Source organism: Cetorhinus maximus, chromosome 10, assembly GCF_964194155.1.
Source record: "Cetorhinus maximus chromosome 10, sCetMax3.hap1.1, whole genome shotgun sequence".
In the NCBI taxonomy this organism is placed as follows: Eukaryota; Metazoa; Chordata; class Chondrichthyes; order Lamniformes; family Cetorhinidae; genus Cetorhinus; species Cetorhinus maximus.
Genome location: NC_135888.1, coordinates 125,133,247 through 125,146,853, shown reverse-complemented (window position 1 = coordinate 125,146,853; position 13,607 = coordinate 125,133,247). Strand labels below are relative to the sequence as shown.

At 44.4% G+C, this 13,607-nt stretch overlaps 1 protein-coding gene across 1 annotated transcript in view; it reads right to left on the bottom strand.

Moving 5' to 3' along the window:
* The window catches only part of LOC144685989 (microtubule-associated tumor suppressor 1 homolog), a 53,200-nt gene that overhangs the window by 28,165 nt on the left and 11,428 nt on the right, over positions 1-13,607 (bottom strand). The window contains exon 2 of the mRNA XM_078551086.1: positions 1,525-1,591. Coding sequence (XP_078407212.1) covers positions 1,525-1,591 — 67 coding nt within the window. The remainder of the gene's footprint in view (positions 1-1,524; positions 1,592-13,607) is intronic.

Genomic DNA, 13,607 nt, shown 5'->3' with positions numbered 1-13,607 from the left:
GAAGGGAGGTAGGAAGGGAGTTCCAGGTTTTTGCCCCAGTGACAGTGAAGGAACAGTAATGTATTTCCAAGTCAGGCTGGTGTATGAATTGAATGGGAACTTGCAGGTGATGGTGTTCCCATGCATTTTCTGCCCATGTCCTTCTAGGTGGCAGAGATCGCAGGTTTGGAAGGTGCTATCGAAGGAACATTGGTTAATTGCTGCAGTCATCTTCTATATGGTATACACTGCTGCCACTGAGTGCTGGTGGTGGAGCAAATGAATGTTTAAGGTGGTGGATGGGATGCCAATCAAATGGGCCGCTTTATCCTGGATGGTGTTGAGCTTCTTGAATGTTGTTGGAGCTGCACTCATCCAGGCAAGTGGAGAGCATTCCATCACAATCCTGATTTGTGTCTTGTAGATAGTTATCATGCTTTGGGGAGTGAGGAGGTAAATTACTCACCACACAATTCTTAGCCTGTGACCTGCTCTTGTAGCCACAGTATTTATATGGTTGCTCCAGTTAAGGTTCTGGTCAATGGTAATCCCCAGGATGTTAATGGTGAGTTGATTCAGTGATGCTAATACCATTGAACGTCAAGGAGAGACGGTTAGATTCTCTTGTTGGAGATGTTCGTTGCCTGGCATTTGTGTGATGCAAGTGCCCTGCAGCCATACAATCCAAAATTACGGAGAAAACGCCTGTAATCCAGCACTGTGGGCGAATGCGAAGAGAAACACGTGGACAAAGTATGTAGGATGAAGGGCGACCATCTTGGTATCATCCATGAGTGTGGGAGGTAACATTATTCAACAGCTTTGGAAGGGGGCAAATATAATACAGTATAATATATCAAAGTTCAATCACAATCCAACCGTACTGGGATGAGCAAATGGAATGCAACAATTGAAGGCCAGTTCTATCCAATGCAGACCGGTCCGATTCCATTACAGTGAGTAATATTTACAATATACAACATCACAATCTCTTGGAAATATCACAATTGAATCAGTTTTAAGCAGAAATTGGAAGATGGAACAAAGTACAAGGTTATTATCAAAAGACAATTTGAAAGAATCTGAGCAAATTAACCTCAAATCTACTTAAATTCCCGGTGGTGCCTTTTCAATAAGTATTAAAACATAAGCTTTTTCATCATCAGAGGGAGGCCACAGCCTATCTATTATATTCAAGACAGAGGGTGATAGATTTTTGGGTACTAAAGGATTAAAGGAGATGGGGATAGTCTGGGAAGGTAGGTTGAGGTACAATATCAGCCATGATCTTGTTGAATGGCACAGCAGACACGAAGGGCCAAATGGCCTACTCCTGCTCCTATTTCTTATGCTTTTAAGTTTAAACCTATCTCTCCATATTACAGCAACATAGACCCAAGTTAAATTATGTGCTCTAAAGTTTAAACCTATCCCTCCATATTAAAGCAATATAGCCCCAAGTTAAATTATGTGCTCTTAAGTTTAAACCTATCCCTCCATATTACAGCAATATAGCCCCAAGTTAAATTACTGGCAGTATCTTACCACCATCTCCGTGAAGTGCTGCTAATTCTTGAGAAAATTCCTTGTGTTGTTTTGATGGAGTTTCTTTCTGTTTAAATCAAAAATGAGTTATTTACTCATTCCATCTACTTTGCAAGTTATAAGCAGAATACTGACTGCAATTCATTCAGAATTATTCAAAATGGGCTGCAAGATTCAGCAATGAACAACAATCAGATATGGTTATCTGTCCTTGAAATTACTGTTCTACTATCCTATATACATTTTAACTTGCCACACTCTCACTGTCTTCTGATTTAATATGCACCATCCCTCTGCCTGTCTGCCTGGGCAGAATTCAGCAGCAGTGCGCAGGTGTCAAAGAGGCGTTAGCAGGGAGGGTGCCAAAAAGCCTAACCTTACTACCAGAAAATGCAGTGTGACAGCCAAAATACACATCAACCATCAGACTCAGCACCATCTTCTGAGTCTTTCCCATGGACCCCAATATAGATATTTCCAATGGTTAAGTCAAGTGAAATGCTTTGAAATTTGAACCTGTTTCTTGGTGCGTTGCCAAAGGACTGCAGCCCCTATGTACCGTACAACTGCAGCATGCTTCATCTAACATGACAAGGATAACTGCCAAGCCCATGGTAGTCAACTTCAGATACGGACACTGTGATCAAGCCTAATATTGCCATGACTGGCAAACTGTCCCCGTAGTCATTCACAATCCCAGCCACTCAGTAAAATTCACTCACTATTACATTGTACCAAACAAATCCATTATGAATGCTTCGTATTCAATTTTAACACCTATCACCCAGCAGAAACCAAGAAGGGCGACAATGAAAAATGGGCATCTTTCTTGCCAATTTGAAACTTGATCCTTTCCCATCTTTCCGATATTGATCAGCAGGGTGGATGAGGCACCTCCTGCAGCAGACGGGATGCAAATGAATTTATGCACCTCAGGGTCTTATTACATCAACAGGATCCCAATGGTATTTTCAGGAAGGCCTGAGGGGGCAGCAGCTGTGGTTTTCCTGCCAGGCTGACAGCTGGTGGGTAGTTTGAAGTGGCCCTCCATGCAATTCAGGTTTTTAAAAAGCCTTTATGGGGTCAGGAAGAGCAAGTATGCTCCTATGGACCCCAAAAGGAAAGTTGAGGCATCCTTTGTTATTGTTCACACCATCCCCACCCCCACCCACCCCCCCACTTTGTTCTTGGACTCTGCACCCTTTTCCCACCCATTCAATCTGTTTTTGGTAATGTTGGTTAAGGGATAAATGTTGGCCAGGACACGAGGGACAATTTCCCTATACTATTTTTGAACAGTGCCATGGCAGCTTTTACATCCATCTGAGAGGACAGGCGTCTGAAAAAGGCACCTCTGACACTGCAGCACTCTCTCAGTACTGCACTGAAGTGGCAACTAGATTATGTGCTCAAGTTCCTTGAGTAGGAATTGAACCAACAACCTTTGGGCCCAAAAGAAAACCTGATACTTCCATCCAAATTCTGTCCTATAAATTCTCTGAAATATGATATATCGAAATAACAATAATGGCTTGTGTTCATATGGTGTCTTTTTAACAGAATGAAATGTCCCAAGGCGCTTCACAGGGGCATTATAAAACAAAGTATGACACTAAGCTGCACGTGGAGATGTTAGGGCAGATGACCAATAGCTTGGTCAAAGAGGTAGATGTTGTTACGAGGATGCACTTTTTTTAAAAAAAAAGGGACTATTTCTGATTTTTCTTTTCCTGGCTGGATTTTTAAAAATAATCTGAAATCCTCTTAAGACAATGGAGGATTACCAGTCAGCTACAATATACAAGCTTGCATTCCACCAAGTGGGATGCAACAGGACAGACACTCAGTTCCCTGGGGAGCGTGAAAGATTCCCGTCTCCTGTTGGCTTTTACGTGATCCTGAAACTTTTCAAGTTTCTGAGATGAGACATGAAAATTCAATTACCTGTCCAAAAAAAAAATTAACTGAATTCTTCTGGAATATACAGCCAGCAGCGCACTTTAAGAGAAAAGCAAAATACTGTAGATGCTGGAAGAAGGGTCATAACGGAGTCGAAACGTTAACTCTGTTTCTCTCTCCACAAATGCCGCTAGACCTGCTGAGTTTTCCCAGCATTTTCTGTTTTTGTTAAACAGATTGTGTTACCAAACAAGAGTAGAATTCTGTATTGAAACAGGCTGCATAAAGCTGTTAGCTCTCTCTCTCTCTCTCTCAAAAGTATTGTGCCTGGATTTGCAAATAAGCCATTCTAAGAAGAGATATCTACAGCAAATTGAGATATTTTGGCAGTAAAATATGGAAATATGCTCCATACAACTACACCCAGGAAGACAACTAAACAAACAGCTGCAACTTGGAAACACTACATCGAGACCAGCCAAAGAACAGCTAACTGTATACTCCTTTGTTTTAGCTTTTTCACGAACTGTAAAAACATTCCTGACTATCCTCTTTTTATGCCATCTGTACTGGTGTGTGTGTGCGAGCCCAGGGAGTGTGTGAGACATATGAATGGTGGTTGCGATTTACCTAGTCTAGCTTCAATAGATTTATCTTGTTCTTTGTTTAGCCTAAGAAACCCCATCTGACTAATTCTTTAAAATCTGTAAGTGTAGATAGTGGGACTCCTGCATTATTGGCAAAGCATATCCTCTCTAAATTCACAAAAACAAACCATGTTACAGTCAAACCTGGAATGGTCGAATGGGGGTGTCATTTTACCCCTCCTCACATGTTCTGTAACGCAGTAACAGAAATTTGGGGGCTAACCCAGGATAGATCCCATAGACATATGAGTGAATTGGAGTGGGGAAAGTAAATTGTTCCCTAGAAGCACTTTAGAAAGTAAACTGCTATACAGGTTTTCTTGGGGTTTACGATGCTGAAGTATAAAAATGTCCACATTCGAAGCCAGTGTTTTTCTAGGACAGATGGAAATTATTTCAGATAATTTAAAGATTCTGTCCCTCAAGAAGTTAAGAAGTGTGGCTAAGGAGTTGGAATTAGAGTTTTGCCCAAAAGCCAGGAACCCTGAACTGATAAAACTCGTGGCCAGACAATTGGATTGAGAACCTGGAGAAATTGTAACACCCTAGGTTTAGTGTAATTACAGCTAGAACAAGGGAGGTTGGAGCTACAATTCCAAAGGAAGAGAGGGAGAGAGGGGTGAGAAGAGGGAGAGAGAAGGAGAGGGAGAGAGGGGAGAGAGAGAGAGGGGAAAGGGAGAAAGGGAGAGAGGAAGAGAGGGGAGAGGGAGAGAGAGGGGAGAGGGAGAGAGGGTAAGGGAGAAAGGGAGAGAGGGAGAGAGAGGGGAGAGGGAGAGAGGGTAAGGGAGAGAGGGAGAGAGAGGGGAGAGGGAGAGAGGGTAAGGGAGAGAGGGAGAGAGAGGGGAGAGGGAGAGAGGGCAAGCTTTCCAAAGGGGGATGAGAATGCTCAAGCTGGATAGGGGCAGTTCCCCTGTGCCCACTGAAGGCACCCTTAGCTCAGATCCGAGCATCAAGCTATTCAAGTTTGCCCATTTAATCCCTAAGTTTGATGAAAAAGAGGTAGAAGCCTTCTTCATCTCTTTTGAGAGGGAGGCTCAGCAAGTAAGCTGGCCAGTGGAATGTTGGACCCTGCTGTTGCAGACCAAGCTATCAGGCAAGGTCCATGAAGGTCGCCCTGTTGCCTAATGAGAGTGCGGCAGATTATGAGGTGGCAAAGGATGATATTTTAAGTGCGTACGAACTGGTGCCAGGGGCATACTGTCAGAAATTCCCTGCCCTCTGAAAATGGCAGGACCAAACTTACATTGAACTTCAAAGGCTTAGGCAGCTCGCGTTTGGTGGATGGAGAAGAGGGCTTAAGGTCAAGGCCACGTATGAAAACTTTCGAGAAATAATGCTCCTCGAACAGTTCAAAAACTCACTCCGTCTCTCTATAAAAACGCACATAGAGGCACAGAAAGTGTCAGCGGACTGGCAGACAGTAACTCTGGCTGACAATTATGAGCTTGTCCACAAGTCCTCATCCCATCCTCATCCTCTTCCCCAAACACCCCTAGCAACCTGAAAAGGATAGGAGGTGAGAAAGTGATAGGAAACCAAGCACCCATGGGGGAGAAGAGGTGGCTGGAAACACAGGGACCCAAGCTGAGACCAGAATGGATGGTGCTGAGTAAAGGTGTGAGCCTCGGAGGCCTGAGTGGTTCAATTGCCATAAGGCCAGACAGCTTGGCGCCGCTTGCTGAAGGTTATGGGGAAAGCTCGTAGGATTTATTGGGGCATGTAGGCCCTGTGCAGAGAAAGGGAGACAGGCAGAAAGCATAGCAGACCAGGCTTGGGTTCTGGCCACAGCAGCAAGTCCATGTAAGCACATCCCTGAGAGTCTGGGTGAGAATAACAAGGTCCCTGAAATTTACAAGGATTTTGTGTCAGAAGGAAAGGTGTCCCCATTTTCCCAGAGGTGAGTAAGCCCATAGTCATAGTGAGGGATACTGGGTTCAGCCAATCTGTACTGCTGGGAAGAGGCATGACCTTTCCCCCTGAGAGCGCAGTATAGGCCAAAGTGCTAGTAAAGGATATCAAGGGAGAGTACATGCTCATAACTTTATACAGGGTGCACCTGGACTGTGGCCTTAGTTCTGGACCAGTGGCCATGAGAGTCGTTCAAAGTTTATCTGTGGACCGGGTCGACTTGCTCCTCGGCAATGGCCTGGTGGGGTCAAAGGTGGTGGCATCCCGATAGTTTTAGGGAAGCCAAGTGAGGTCAGGGAGACAGAGCAGCTGGAGGAGAAAGTCCCTGCCATTTTTCCTGACTGTATAGCAACCTGGTCAATGGCCAAAAGGTCAGGGGAGGCCAAACCGGCACTGCAGAAAGATGCCCCGGCCATCTGGTTATCTTTATCAGGGGTTTAGAGGACTCCAAGGGTGTAATGAGTAAGTCTTCCTCAGTTGTGGCTCAGCAAGCCTGATAGCTTGGTCTGCAACAGCAGGGTCCACTTTCCACTGGCCAGCTTACTTGCTGAGCCTCCCTCAGCAAGTGCTAGGGAAGTTAACATGGACTGTCCAAACCAAAGCTGAAGCAGATGGAGTTGGGGAGTGCTATTGTTTTAAAAATGAGGTGCGGATGAGGAAGTGGAGACCCCCCACAGACCCGTAGATGAGGAGCAGAAATTAATCCACCGGATAGCGGTGCTGCCAAGGTACTGAGGGGAAATAATGAGGCTAGCCCACAAAATCCTGACGGCTGGACATGAAAAACCCAAGCCCACATAAGCCAGCATTTTTACTGGCCTCACCCCCACAAAGAGGTGGTGTAGTTCTGTAAAACCTGGCACAACTGTTAGGTAGTGGGGAAAACCGCAGCCCGCAATTAAACCTGCGCCTGTGATTTTCACGCCTACCTTTGGAGAAACCTTCAGCAAGGTGCTCGTGGATTGTGTGGGGCCCCTGCCGAAAACAAAAGTATATTCTTACTGATATAGATGTGGCTACCCAATTCCCAGAGGCCATTCTCCTGAGAACTATCTCTGCCAAGGCAGCGGTGGAGGGATTAACACAATTCTTTACTCAGTGTGGGCTGCCCACTGAGATCCAGTCGGATCAGGGCTCAAATTTCATGTCCAAAATATCCCAGGAAGTCATGAGTGTAATCCAGCTAAAGTCTTCAGCATATCACCCACAATCACAAGGAGCTTGGGAATGGTACCGCAAGACCCTAAAAGCAATGACCAGGGTATACTGTCACGGATATTCCCATGACTGGGGCGAAAGACTGGGTTTTCTTTGGTTCACTACCAGGGACTGACCCAATGAATCCACCGCGATTATACCTTTTGAATTATTTTACGGACACCAAGTGAGGGGGTGCCCTGAAACTAATCAGGGGGCAGTTTTTAGAACAGTAGGGAGAGGTCTCCATGTTAGATTATATACCTGTGTTTCGTGAATGGCTCAAGAAAGCCTATGACGTAGACCAGAAGCACTTAAAAACTTCCCAGACAGCTATGATAAAGCAGGCAGACAAACATGCCAAGGCCTGAACCTTTCTGCCAGGAGACTATGTGCTAGTGCTCCTACTGATGCAGGGTGAACGCCTGAAAGCCTGGTTCAGTGGACCATACAGGGGAGCAAAGAGAATTGGAAAAGTAAACTATTTAATCCACACCCCAGACCATAGGAAAAAACAGAGGCCATGTCATACCAACATGAGAAAACAGTACCACAGCCAGGAAAGGGGCAAACAGGTAACAGTCTGTCAGATAGCAAAAGAACTGGAGGATGAAAGGGACAGTGAGGACGAATTAGAGAGAGGCCTGGGCGAGGCCCAAATTGAACCCCCTACCATCCGGTTAGCAAACACTGAACTTTTAGAGAAATTCGACACCGTGTTCACCCGTTTAAATGCGGGACAAAGAGGCGATCTGGCAAGGCAGCTCATCGCATTTAACAGCATCTGTAGAGGTGAGCCAGGTTGCACTACTTTATCTCTAAACCATGTGGATGTGCAGTAGATACCTCCCATTAAACAGAATCCATGCCACCTAGGCCCAGAGAAACTGACCCAGATCCAGGAGATCAAATATATGACCTTCCTTCCATCATAAAGTCAATAGTGGGGATGTTCGCTGATGATTGCACAATGTTCAGCACCATTCATGACTCCTCAGATACTGAAGCAGTCCATGTCCAAATGCAGCAAGGCCCGGACAATATTCAGGCTTGAGCTCACAAGTGGCAAGAAACATTTGTGCCATGCAAGTGCCAGGCAATGACCATCTCCAACAAGAGAGAATCTAACTATCGCCCTTTGACATTCCATGGCATTATCATTGCAGAGCCCCCCAGTATAAACATCCTGGGGGTTACCATTGACCAGAAACTGAACTGGACCAGCATATAAGTAATTTGTCTAGAACAGCAGGTTAGAGACTAAGATTCCTGCAGCGAGTAACCTAACCTCCTGACTCCCCAAAACCTGTCCACCAATACAAGGCACAAGTCAGGAGTGTGATGGAATACTCCCCGCTTGCCTGGATGAGTGCAGCTCCCACAACACTCAAGAAGCTCGACACCATCCAGGACAAAGCAGCTGCTTGATCGGCATCCCATCCACAAACATTTGCTCCCTCCACCATCGATGTACAGTGGCAGCAGTGTGTGCCATCTTTAAGATGCACTGCAGCAACTCACCAAGCCTCCTTAGATAGCACCTTACAAACCCATGACTGCTACTATCTAGAAGGACAAGGGCACCAGGCACATAGGGACACCACCACCTGTAAGTTCCCCTCCAAGCCACACAACATCCTGTCTTGAAAATTTCTCACTATTCCTTCAGTGTTGCTGGATCAAAATCCTGGAACTCCCTCCCTAACAGGTGGGTGTACCTACACCAAATGGACTGCAGCAGTTCAAGAAGGCAGCTCACCACCACCTTCTCAAGGGCAATAAATGCTGGCCTAGCCAGCGACACCCACATCCCATGAATGAGTAATGAAAAAAAATACATGCTGGAGCACAAACTAATCAAGCCCAGTGACAGCAGCTAGAGTTCCCCAGTTGTGCTGGTGCCTAAGCTGGATGTCTGCATAAGGCATTGATTATTGAAAGATTAATGCAGCATCCAAAGCCGACTCCTGCCTTAGGAGATTTACCAGGATGTTGCCTGGGCTGGAGAGTTTTAGTTATGAAGAGAGGTTGGATAGACTGGGGTTATTTTCCGTGCAGCAGAGACGATTGAGGGGGGGACATGATTGAGGTGTATAAAATTAAGAGGGGCATAGCTAGGGTAGACAGGAAGGAACTTTTCCCCTTGGTGGAGGGATCAATAACCAGGGGGCATAGATTTAAGATAAGGGGGCAGGAGGCTTAGAGGGGATTTGAGGAAGAATTTTTTCACCCAGAGGGTGGTGGGAATCTGGAACTCACTGACTGAAAGGGTGGGAGAGGCAAAAACCCTCATAACATTTAAGAAGTATTTGGATGTGCACTTGCGATGCCATGGCATACAAGGCTATGGGCCTAGTGCTGGAAAATGGGATTGTTTGACTGGCACAGGATCGATGGGCTGAAGGGCCTTTTTCTGTGCTGTAGACCTCTATTACTCTGTGACTGATCCCCTGCCTGGAAGGCTGTATAGACAGAGTAAGTAACGCAGCCTACATCACTAATATAGATTTATTAAAGGGATCCTGGCCTTTGAATACTCAAGTGAAGGAGATCTCTGCCTTCGTAATTCCAGGTGGGTTATACAAGTGTCGGGTCATGCCCATTGAACTCAGGAGTGTCCAACCACCTTCCAAAGGCTGATAAACCAGGTAGTGATGGGCCTACCTAACTGTGTAGTGTACCTAGATGACATATAGTGTACAGTGACACCTAGGAAAACCACCTAGAACCATTGGGAGCCCTCTTCGAAAGGTTACAGTCAGCTGACCTAGTCATGAATCTCGCAACAAGCGAGTTCGTTAAGGCTGAGGTAGCTTACCTAGGACATGTGGTGGGTTGAGGGCAAGTGCTGTCCAGAGTTGCGAAGGCACAGACAGTCGCAAATTTTCCCATCCCCAAAACAGAACATGAAATAATAAGATCCCTAGCCATGTGCGGTGTCTACTACAATTTCATCCCTAACTTCAGTATCATATCTGCTCCACTAACAGACCTATTATAGATAAAAGCAAAGGTAGCGTGGAAAGAAAGATGCCAAACAGCTTTTGAGAAGCTGAAAACTGTTCTAGTAAGCAAACCGGGTCTTAGCAGCTCCAGGCTTCATTTAAAGTAGCCATTGATGCAAATGACCTTGGGTAGGGGCTGTCTGACTCCAGGGGGGATGAATCAGGCATAGAGAAACCAATTGGGTATTTTTCCAAGAAAATGAACAGACACCAGAAATGCTATTCCACTGTGAAGAAAGGAACCTTAGGATTATTATTAGCTCTCAAACACTTTGAGATATTTGTGCGAAATGGCTACATTTGACCTTTGTGGAAAAATTCAGAAACAAAAATGGGAGATTAATTCATTGGAGTTTGCTCTTTCAACCATATCACTTAAACATTACCCACGTTGCAAGAAAAATAATGTGTTTGAGGGTACTGTGTCCAGAGTTTAAAATCTGCATAACAACCACCTGAACCTCAACAGAGCAGAACCAACAGAATAAAAGGGAATATGTGAGAGTGTGGATGAATGTATATGTATGGGCTTTTTAAAATTATTTGTGTTTTTCCCAGTCTTGTAATGAAACGAGAGTGAATCTCATTTTATCCTATGTGGTGCGGAGGTGTTACGAGGATGTGCTTTTTGAAAAAAGTTACAATTTCTAATTTTTCTTTTGCTGGCTGGATTTTAAAAATAAACTGAAATCCCCTTAAGACAATGGAGAACTGCCATTTGGCTACAATATACAAGCATGCCCCCAAGTAGGATGAAACAGAACAGACACTTAATCCCCTGGGGAGCATGAAAGACCCCATCTCCTGTTGGCTTTACACTAACCTGAAACTTTTCGAAATTTTCTGAGATGAGATATCAAAATGCCTTTTCTAAAAGCAATTACTGCAGCAGACATGGATTAACCAAATTCCTCTGGAATATACAGCCAGCAGGGATCGTTACCAAGCAAGAGAGATCAGAGATCAGAATGCTGTACTGAAACAGGCTACAAAAAACCGTTTGCTCTCTCTCTCTCTCTCTCTCGAAAGTATTGTGCCCGGATTTGCAAAGTAACGATCCTGAGAAGAGAAATCCACTGCAGACCGAGATCTTTTGGGAACAAAACATGGAAATCTGCTCCATACAACTACACCCAGGAAGACAATTGAACAATATGGCTGCAACATGGAATTATCGCATTGAGAGCAGCTAAAGAGCAGCTAACCAGATACTCCTTTGTTTTATCTCTTTCACGAACTATAAAAGCTCCTGAAGCCTATCCTCTTATTCTGCCATCCGTACTAGTGTGTGTGTGTGTGTGTGTGTGTGGCCCAGGAGAGTGTATGTGATGCATGAATGGTGGTTGCAATTTAACAAGTTTTTTTAAATTCAGGAAATAGATTCAATAAACTTATCTTGTTCTTTGTTGTCTGACTAATTCTTTACAACCTGAAAACCCGAGTTTAAAATCTGCATAAGATCTACTCCGAAAGCATAGATAGTGGTACTCCTGCAGTGTTGCCAAAGCACAGCCTCTCTGAATTTACAAATAAAGCCCTGTTGCAGTCAGAACAGAGGAGTCATTTTACCCCTCCTCACGTGGTCGTAACAATATTAAGGAATGCCTTAAGAGAGTAAGAGAGGTGGAAAGGTTTAGGGAGGGAATTCCAGAGCCTAGAGACAGGGCAGCCGAAGACATGGCCACCAATGGTGGGATGATAAAAATTGGGCATGCTCTCAAGAGATAAAGGAAGCCTGTACATAAACTCCAAAATGCCCAAATCCTCACTACAACCTTTGTAAAATATTCAGAGCTCTCCTATAAACTCAGATATGATTACACATTTACCACAATCCATTTTACTCCACAGAATTAATTTGCACGAACATATTTAATTCACCTGGGCTCCAAAGAAATTTCAGCGAATTCGATGATAATTGGCTTGATTCGGAAGACAGGTGGGTTTCTGACATTTGGCCCTGCTCACCTTCCATTACACTGGAACCTGACATAATGGCTCTGGGGACCTGACCTGAGGTCATCACGCCCAATCTTACATCCGATCAGGAGGGACATCAGCCCGCTATGTAAACATAAACTTCTGTCACTGAGCCATTTAGCTAACATTTGTGGCCCCGTATAGTTCAGTCAATTTTGCTATGGAACACGATAGATGAAATGAGTGTGCCACCTAAAACTTGGGTGCATTTGGACCAGTGTTAAAGTGGTAATGTAAACTTGCCCTTTGCCTGATTACAGTCAGTAGAAACCCAGATGCCACTTTAACGTTACACCGCCTCCTCCTCCACTGTGCCCTATAAACTTCACGTCCCTCAAACTTCATGCCATAAAAATCTGCTGCACCATAGAATAAGCGGCAAATGGCTCAGGGCAAAGAAGATAGAACTTTTCCCCTCGTCTAGCAACAGCTGCATGCACAGGTGCAACCTACTTTGGAGGCAAGATATTATATCCAAGGTTTTATTTGCATGCAACATCTACTTTTGCACAAGGAGCTATAAGTTCTTATACGTTAACCATCTATAAAAGATGCTTATTTAGATGGTGGATGATCAGGAGGCTTCCAGCAAAAAAATTCAGTTGCTTCTGGACTGTTTGAAAATCAAAGCAACAGCATTGCAACTCGAGTCAGCAATTTATCAGTGTCGCATTGTCCCAGTCATCCTTTATAGGCAGTGACGCACAAGCATTAAAAGTGGAACGCAGACAAAAGATGCTCAGTCTCGTGATTTTCTGCTTCTGGAAGATATTAGCCTTGATTTTCCGATTCCCAACAACATCTGCATTATCAATAACATGCAGCCAGTTCAGTTGTTGTGAGCTGGCAAACCAGCTCATAACGCTGGGAGCTGATTGCGCACAATTCTAGGTGATCGGGTTATTTGGATTATTTGTTTAAGCTTTTTTGGCCTTGTGTCAGTGGTTAGTTCACTGGGGTAGGCAAATATCACTATCAGCTTGAATTTAAAGGGATATGGCTGCCTGTGTGGACACATATTAAGGTCAATGTTGCACCACATGACTAAGGTTAAGATTAGGCTGTTTATCCAATTTCTGGCACAAAGCTAGCCAATGGCCAAAAGCATGCAATTTTACCTCCTCATTAGAATAATTATTCGAAGCTGGCTGCATGCCTTTGACCACGTGCAGGGAGCTAGCTAGCTTAGGTGCAAAAGAATCTGGCCAACAGTTTTGATTTAAAGGGGTGTGCACACTTAAAGGTAAGTGGCAATATATGGGACAACTATTGTCAGCATTGTCAAATGTTTCAGCATTTACAAAGGTGTGCACCAAGCTTTACCAAAACAAAAATCAGCCCCAAAAAGACAAAAAATAATTCATCAATAAAAATGTAGGTAAAACAATGTAGTCAAAAAGAAAAACTCTCCTGCCAAGCAAAATCTAAATCACTTTTAACAAGCCTA